A 9,290-nucleotide genomic window follows, 5' to 3' on the forward strand; every position below is an offset into this window, starting at 1 on the left:
TCTAACTTCTTAGAACCATAATAATTCTCTACATACTTAAAAAATAAACCAACAATTAAAACTGGCCAGTGTGTAGGAGGAATCCAAAATGCAATGCAAACAGTAACAAATGAACCTAACTTCATTACAAATAAATGACATATAGATTAAAATGGAGAAAAAAAGAAAATAATACGTGTAAGTGTAGAAAACAGTATTTTGACTAAATACTGTGATGTTAAAGGCAAAAAGAATGATACATAAATACTGTAATCTACCTAGCAAATTTATTCCTCACAAGGGGGATGGGTTAGCAATTCTAGGCTTATTTTATACACTCACGAGGATTCAACAAATAAGTACAAATCATCAGTGCTGTTTCTCACTATTGGACAAAAACAGTTACAAATGGGAGAGAAAGCATAGACCAAAACAAGCCCTGTAGTATTGGACTACAGTCAGAGGTCTCATTATGAAAACTTAATTTTTACAACATAGATGGACAACAGGTACAGAAACAAATACAGATGTGTGCACATGTAGATAGTTCCCTAGCCCTGTCCACTGGGAAGATCTGAAGCACTAAACCCACCTAGTACCAGACAGAACTTCGTCTAAACACTATTCTCCAATAAAAGAAACCAAACTTCACATAAATACACACAACAAGCTGGGCACGGTGGCACATACCAGCACTCAGGAGTCTAAGGCAAGAGGATCCTTGCAAGTTCAAGACCAGCGTAGGCTACAAAGTGAGTTCAAGGCCAGCCTGAACTGCATAGTGAGACCCTGTCTCAAACATACACACTACACATGACAATCATAAAAGTTACTGTTAATTACCACTATAATCAAGGGGAAAGGGTAATTTTTATTAATAGAAATGTAAATTATCACTACAGTAATAAAATGTAACTTCCAAAAAGGATCAAAAACTTGGCAGCTCGCAGCTATTACATCAGCATCCACCAGCTGTTCAAAAGCTGTGCAAATTATCCTGGAGTTTAAATTGCCCAAATCAACCGAAGCCTATTTTATAGTCAAACTCCTCAACACCTGTTCCATTCCTATTCCATTCAACTCTTCAAAAACAAAAGCATTCCTTCCCCTAGATGATCAGAAAACTCGATTTCATTCTCAAGAACGGGATATGAGAGGATAGCAAGCAGAAATCTGCCCCCAAAGTATGGCTTTTTAAAAGTATGCTGTAAAAAAAAAAAATGTGCTGCAAAAACTCTATGTCCCCGTGATAAACTGTCTTACTCAAAAAGAAGTTGAAACAAAGTCAAGAACTTCAATAAAAGGCATTTTATTTTCTTATACAAAGCTTCATGTTCACTTAGTAAGTTTTTATTATGAACACTAAAGGACTTCACCTTTAGAGACAAATATCTGTAACAATTTTTTAAAAATAATTCCAATATCTAATTTGAAAAAAAAAATCAAACCACACTACAATTAGAAATCCATTTATAGGCTAGGGATTTAGCTCAGCAGCTCAAGTGCTTGCCTGGTAAGTACAAGGTCATGAGTTCAATCCCAGGTACAAAAAAAAAAAAAAAAAAAAAAGGTGGAACCTCTCCGATAGAAATCCATTTATAGGCCAGGGACATTGTTCAGCAGCACAGTGCCTGCCTGGCAAGTTTGAGATCCTAAGTTTGACTCTCAGCACCAAAAAAAAAAAAAAAAAAAAAATAAGCCATTCAGATCTAATCCTCTTTTTGAAGTTGGCTGCTGCACAGGAGAAATGCAGGACCATTACTGCATTAGTGGTGGAGACTGTGAGCTCAGGAGTCAGCCAGCCCAAGTTCAATGCTCTCCTGCCTGCTACTTTACAGCCCTTTGAGTTACTGAACTCATATTCTCACCTGTGAAATGGGGATAATAATACTCTTCCCTCAGGGTAGATGACTTCATGAGAGATCTAATGTAATCAGAACAATTATCTAGCATCTGGTAAAACATCCAGTAAGCAGCCAACTACATTTCTGGGGCCCTGCAGAGTGTGCACTAAGAAACTCCCAACCAGTAATACTATTCTAGACAAAATTTTTCTTCCACTTCTGTCTTCTTCCTGTTTATTTTCCATGTAACAATTAGAGGAATCCTTTTCCTTTTTCTCCTTCCTTTTTTCCATGCTGGGATCAAACCCAGTTCCTTACACATTCCAGGAAAGTGCACTACCACTGACCTATGCCACAACAAAGAGCAATCCTTCTGAAGAATCTGGCCTGCAAGGTCCCACACTGTGGTCCATTTTCTGCACATGCTCGTTTTTCCTTGCCCAAGCTCAGAACATGTCTCCAGGGCCTGCAGAATCACACAGTGTAAAAGCAGCATTACTAATACCTCATCCTCTTCTCCTTCTCAACTCAGTTCCTCTTCACAGCCCGCATCAATCAACTGTCACGGGTTTCTATTTCTTTTTCCCAACTAGAGTGGGTTACCAAAACAAGGACTTTGCTCTGGTCATTGCTACCTTCCTAGCACCAAGAACAGCTCCTGGCATATTATGGACTAGGTTTAAGTCAAAACACAAAAGGCATTAATAGGGCTGGGGATTTAGCTCAGCAGCATAAGCACCTAACAGCCTGCCTGCCTGCCTCGCACTGAGTGTGATCCCCGGTACCAAAAAAAAAAAAAAAAAAGGAAAATATCTTCTAAAAGGCATTGTTACTCAAGAGAGACAAGAAACTAAGTAAAATTATAATATACTGTACCTCAGCCATCAAAAACCAGGGAAGCTTTGGTTGTTAGAAACTTTATTTTAAAACAAAGTTAAAAGTTTTATTCTTAACTCTTACTGCACATCCAACTCAGCAAATCAGTAGATGTATATATATATATTTACCCAAGCAGAGAAGATAAAGATAATGTCCCATACCTCAGGAGCAGCCTCTCAGCCAACACTCCCAACAAGGGAAAACACACTGTGCTGGCTTGTTCCCCAATTATGCCTGCACTTGCACTTCATACAAATGGAAACAAACAGTACACTCTTTTTACATCTGGCTTCTTGCAACCAGCCTTACATCTGTGACATTCATCACGTTGTTGTCTACTATTGAATTCCTTTTTATTGCCAAATAGTATTGTTTTATAAATATAACACAATCTATTGTTGATGATACCTAGATTGTTCAAATTCAGGGACTGCTATGAACAGTTTTGGGGCAGGAGTTTTCATTTATCTACAGAGTAGCAGGTTTATTTTGAAGAAGGAAGGTAACAACATAATAGATTGGCAAGGATGCGGAACACCAGAAAGCAGGCACTCTTGGGGGAATATAAATTGTAGTAACAGGCAAGAGATATAGCTCAGCAGCACAGTGCCTGCCTGGCAAGCAAGAGGTTGTAAGTTAGATTCCCAATACAAAAAAAAAAAATTGTAGTAACATTTCTGAGGGACAATCTGACAACAGGTACAAGGACATCTGTACCTTCTAACCAATTATCCTACTTCAAGGAAAATTCTTATTGAGTACTCCACATGCTAGGTCTTGTGAATGTTACACATGTATTCACTTGGTTTATTCTCAGGCAGTAATTAAAGATGGCCACAATAATTTGCTATAAAGATACTGGGCAAAAAGAAAAAAAAAAGATGTCAGGTATATCACTAATAAATACAAGAAAGAATAGTAATCAAAGTAAACAAAAGGAAAATGATTTCAAAGTATATTGTACTTTCATGGAATTAAACAATATGCATCCACTAAAAATGTTTTCAAAGAATATTAACGATATGCAGAAAAGTACTGTAGGTTACATTAGAATACATAAAACAAATTCCAATATTTTTCAAAAATATATATATAGACATACTTCAAGTGTTGAAACAGTGGTTATCTCTGGAAAATATGGGTACCTTCATTTTTTTACTCTCCAATTTTTCTTTTTTTTTTCTTTCTAATTTTTCTGCATTAGTTTTACAAATCAAAAGAAGATGTGGTTAAAAGGACTAATAAGTGTTTCATTCCCATGAGGACACAACAGACACAGTGGTAGTGAACCTAAGGCACCCGTGTTACAGCCAGCTGTTTGTTATCATTAGAAGCTCTAAAAGGTTCACCATCACTGCTCTAAGACAATTTAATTAGGGCAATGATGCCATTTTTCACAGGAAGATATCAAAGTAGGCTGGAAAGTTCCAGGTCCCTGAGATGAGAGGGCAGGGCATTACCAAGAAGGACATCCACTGTCCTATTTCCACCCAGGATGCCAGGTTGGAAGGAACCTACCCAAAAACCCTGCTAATTCCCCAGCTCAATGTCCCTAGAGTATCAGTTATACATTGTACCCTGCCTGATGTCTTTTCCTCTCCCTTGCAAAAAGGCAAAAGCAAACTGATGAATGAGAATTCCTGAATACCAAAGAGGCAGCTCAAGGTTAACAGCCTCAGTACTACAGAAAGCTGTTCCACTCAACCTTGCTAAAAAAGCACCAAGAAGAACATTTCTTCCATAACAGGAGAAATACGGACAACTTTTCAGATTCCAGACATCACAAACTGCAGGCAAGTTAACCAAAATGTATACCTAGATTGATTAATTTCACCAATTTAAACAGTTCTCTGGGGCCAGGAATTTAGCTCAGTGGCATAAGCACCTGCATGGCAAGTGCGAGGTTGTGAGTTTGATCCCTGGTACCAAAAAAATTTTTTAATTAAAAAAATAAAAAATTATTTTACTTGAAGAAATAAAAGTATCAAGAAATCATCCAGGTACAAGCAATTCACTGTACCCATTTCCTCCTCTGCAGGACCTTTTTTTTTTTTTTATTATCGGTACCAGGGATCAAACTCACGACCACATGCTTGCAAGGCTGAGCTAAATCCCCAGCCCCAGGTGGACCATTTTTGGAAGCTAAAGGAAATTTGACCATGGGATTAGATATAGCATAATGCTTAAGGGGCCAATTCTCATACGGAAAAAATAACATTCGTTTAATAATTAACACATTAGGAACAGTTTGCTGTGTTAAAAATAATCACTTGTTTCATGGTACAATAAACACTGGAATAAATACAATGCTGATCACAAGAGTCATTAAAAAGATATTTTTGTAGGGCAGGGCAACACTAGTTTCCTAGCTTAGGACATCTGACATACATTCAAGTCTCAAAGGTCAATGACCAAAAAGATCATGCACTCCTAAAAAAAGATATCTGAGAGTCATTTCCACAGGTAGGAAATTACACATATTATGTGACAATGCAGAGAAAACATACATACTGGTTCAGGTGATCTCTCTTCAACTTCCTTTTACAGATTTGTACTTACAAGAAATCTGCAGCTGGGCATGGTGGCTCAATGACAGTAATCCCAGCACTCAGGAGGCTGAGGTGGGAGGATCCTTGTGAGTTCAAGACCAGCCTGGGCTACAAAGTGAGCTCAAGGCCAGCCTGAACTGCATATTGAGACCCATCTCAAAAAAGACAAAAAAAAAAAACCTCTCCAGAAAATATCTGAATAGTGTTGTTACACATATATGTATGTATGTATTTATTTATTTATTTATTTTTGGTCTCTTTGAGACAGGGTCTCTTTATGCAATTCAGACTGGCCTTGAGCTCATTTTGTAGCCGAGGCTGGTCTTTAACCCCAACCAATCCTCCTGCCTCAGCCTCCAGAGTGCTGGGGTTACAGGCCTGAGCCACCACACCCAGCCTTTAAATTATCTATATTAAAATGGAAAAAACTCTAATCTACCAAATATCAATATTGCACTATGAAGCAGATTTCTTACATAGCTCAAAACTTCCATTTTATTAAAAGTCTTTTGAAAACATGAACACAAACCACTATGAATTTTTATTTTTATTCTAAACAGAACTTAGATTTTTAGATAATCTCTATTCTGCTTGCTTTAGAATATGTTACAGAAATAAAGGATGTATAAACAAAATTGGCAAGATTTATTATCTTGAAATGTTACTTTTGTATATAATCAAAATATAGGAAAACACTCATATAGCCTAACAGAAAACATCTTTGGATAATTTATTCCTAATGACAAGTGGCAAAGCTGCAACAATATTCCACAACCATTTATCAGACTATTTGAGATTACCTTTACACAAAATGAGGACACTGCTCATCTTTTAAATTGATAGTTTGTGTACTCATTTCGACAGCACATGTACTAAACTGATAGTCTGTTGTGCTTTTTCTGTTGTCACAATCGTCTAACCTGAAACCTCATTAGGTAAAACCAACTGTACTTGAAAATAAAGAACTATACTGACATTTACCACAGTAAAGAACCCTGTAATTTAAATGGTTTTCTCTTCCCGGACCAGCAGAGGGAGACTAAGACATCTGGCCTGGTCGCTCAGTGTTTCTGTAAAATTGGGGAGGGGGGAAGAGGAGGCTGTATTTAAATGTCCTGCTGTCAATCAAAGGGCACTTCCTACAATCACAGTCACCATATCAACTATGACTTGCGAGCGAGCTCTCGCCCAGACACAACAGCCAACGGTGACTGGGAATCGCGCTTCACCTAAAGGTGACCGCAGGCTTGGCCACAACACCCAAATAAGGACTTTGAGAGCCCAACCCCAACTAGTTTCTTTGTTTAAATGCCTGTGAATCCCTCCCACGCCGGAGTCAAGAGGCTGTGGCGCCGCCCTTTATTAGCCTCACACTTTGATTACAAAACACACGAGTCGGCGGCCTGGCTGCAGAGGCGGCCCGAGTTCTCACAAACGTCAAACCCGAGGCGCGGCGGCGGCGGCTGCGGCGACAGCGGAATCAGAGGACAACGTCGGCCACCGCCACCGGCGCCGCCGCCACCGCCCCAAAGTTGCCAGTAGCCAGCCCTGGGCCCCCGCAGCGGGCCGTCCCGGTGTCGCCAACCCCCAGGCGACAGCGATCACACTCTTTTTAAAGTTTGCTCGGCAAGGCGAAGGCGACGCGGGGGCCGAGAGGTGCTGTCCCACTCCTCCCCGTCGCCCACTCCTCCCTCCGCTGCGCGCCAGCCGCGGGGGGTGTGTTGCGAGGTGGCCGGCGCGGAGCCCACCTGCTCCTCGGCCTGTCCGCGAGGGTCCCCGGCAGCGCCTCATCTGTTGCTCTGCCGATTTGCCGAGCCCCGCCACAGCCTGACGCGGTCCCTTCGCCACCCCGTCCCGCCGCCCCGCCGGCCGAGAAGTTTGAGAAAGACGGGAAGGGGGCGCGACAGGACCGCGGGGGGCAACGCGCGGCAGCCCGGAAGCAAGGCAAGGCGCAGGGTGGCCGGGGTCGACTCGGGCCGGAGCCCGGGAGAGGTGAGGCGAGACGCGGTGAAGCGAGGCGACACAGCGGGGTTGGGCGGGGCGGTCCGGGCGAGGGGCTGCGGGCTGCGGGCCTCCGCCGTCCCCGTTGCCCCCTCCGCGTCCCTCGCCCGGGCTCCCCCTGCCAACTTCTCCGCCGGCCGCCTTTGTTCCTGTTTGTTGTGGCGACTCTCCGCCCGGGCCGGCCGAGCCCCAGCGCCCCTCGGCAGCCTGCCCGGCGCCCGGCGAGCCCGGGGTCCCGCGCGCCCTTCTGCCTGGCCCGATGCTCAGCGACAGGGTCGCGGGTCGCGGCGCGACGGCCGGGCCTGACGAAACGCTGGGACCGGCGACAGCAGCGACGGCGGTTTGGGGTCTGGCGGCGGGGCTGAGGGTTTATTTACCTGCCGTGGAACCAGTCCTTGCAGATATCGCACTCGATCATGAAGCGGTTCACGTCGTACGGCTGCCGGCACACACAGTACACCGGCGGGGGCGGAGGGGGCGCCGAGGCCCGGCCCGGAGCCGCCACCGACACGGCTGCCGCGGCCGCTCCAGCTGCTGCTCCCGCGGCCACCGCCGCCGCCGCTCCGGCCATCTTTAAAACACACACACACACACACACACACACACACACGCACGCACGCACGCTCGCTCGTTGCTCCGCTAGCCGACTGGAGCGAGCGCAGCCGCCAGCCAGCGCCGCCTCCTGCAGCAGCCGGAGCAGCAGGCGGAGCGGCAGTGGCGGTGGTGGCGGCGGCGGCAGCAGCGGCGGCGGCGCCTTAGTGCGCGCGCGCGAGCGAGGCCTTGGCGGCGGCGGTGTCGGCGGCAACAAGGTGGGGGCGGCGCGCGCGACGCGTGAGGCCCGGCTCGGCCGCTTCCGGCGCTGGGCGCGGGGTCGTGCGTCTCGCGCACGTCGTCCCCGTCGCGGCGCGCGCGCCTTCTTCCTCCGCGGCGGCCGGGCGAAGCGAGCAGCTGACGGGCAGCGGGCGGGACACGCGCGGCTCTGGACGGAGAAGCCGGCTCCGAGCAGGCCGGGGAAGTTCCTGTGGAGCGAGACTGGGGCGGACGTCGCGTGTGTGCTCCGAGGCGGGGCAGTGAGGAAGTTTCAGCCGCTTGCGTCGCCTCGAGACCAGGGGAGAATCGGAAGTCCCTCAGCAGCCGCCCACGGAGCACGCGAGGTGCCGCCCCCGCCCCGCGTGGGTCCCAGTCGGGTGACGCGCAGAGCAATGCCGGGAGGAGTCCGCTCCAATTCCGGGAAGCGTCACCCCGGATGCCAGGCAAGTAGCTCGGAAGCCAGTGTGGCAGGAGGCCCTGTGGGTGGAGGGTTTGTCCCCGACAGGAGTCCACGAATGACTGTCTCCAGGGAAGACCGTCCTCGAGATGGAGCTGGTGAACAGAAAGATAACCCACTAGCATGTCTATAAAGGTCGTGACTTAATTTCGAGTGCTTTCTCTTGCCAAGTTAATTCGAAATGGGCTGGAGACACAAGTGACACAGCGCCTCCCTGGCAAGTGGGAGGTCGTGAGTTCGGTTCGCGATACAAAAGAAAGAAAAGAAAAAACTCGAAAAGCCTTTCCCCCCAACCCCCAGGAAGAGAGAAGAGAGAGAGGGAACAGAAAGGGACCTACAGTAGTTGATGTGTCACCGGCAACCAACAAATACTTGTGAATGAAAGACTAAGCAGAGAGCCAGTGTAAAATAATGAACTGAAAAGTAAAGCAGGCACCAAATACTGACTAGACAAAGGCTTCCTTAGACTCCTAACAGAACCAGAAGGGATCTTAAGGATAAAGTGAATGGAGTTTGTAACTGAATGTTTGCGTGCCCTTACACCATTAGGGAAACCCTGCAGTTCCCTAAGTTCTGATTAGGAAAAGTCAGGAGGGTTAGCTGTCTCACTAACCCGAGGCGAAGAATCACAGGTTTTTTTTTTCCTCACTTCCTAGTTATACTTAAGGAAGGCAGGTAATTTACCTGAAGCTTCACAGAGAGAGGAGGAACTGAATTGTAAGGTTGGTTTGGGTTTTTTGTTGTTTTTAATGGTACTCAGAACCTTCACAC

At 45.8% G+C, this 9,290-nt stretch overlaps 1 protein-coding gene across 1 annotated transcript in view; it reads right to left on the bottom strand.

Annotated features, from left to right (window-relative positions):
- The window catches only part of Kdm7a (lysine demethylase 7A), an 87,206-nt gene extending 79,377 nt beyond the window's left edge, over nucleotides 1-7,829 (bottom strand). The window contains exon 1 of the mRNA XM_063249595.1: nucleotides 7,630-7,829. Coding sequence (XP_063105665.1) covers nucleotides 7,630-7,823 — 194 coding nt within the window. The 5' untranslated portion in view covers nucleotides 7,824-7,829. The remainder of the gene's footprint in view (nucleotides 1-7,629) is intronic.
- Nucleotides 7,830-9,290: the final 1,461 nt, after the last annotated feature.

This window comes from Cavia porcellus, unplaced genomic scaffold (genome assembly GCF_034190915.1).
Source record: "Cavia porcellus strain 051 isolate PalLab524CR breed Dunkin Hartley unplaced genomic scaffold, mCavPor4.1 scaffold_6, whole genome shotgun sequence".
Classification (NCBI taxonomy): Eukaryota; Metazoa; Chordata; class Mammalia; order Rodentia; family Caviidae; genus Cavia; species Cavia porcellus.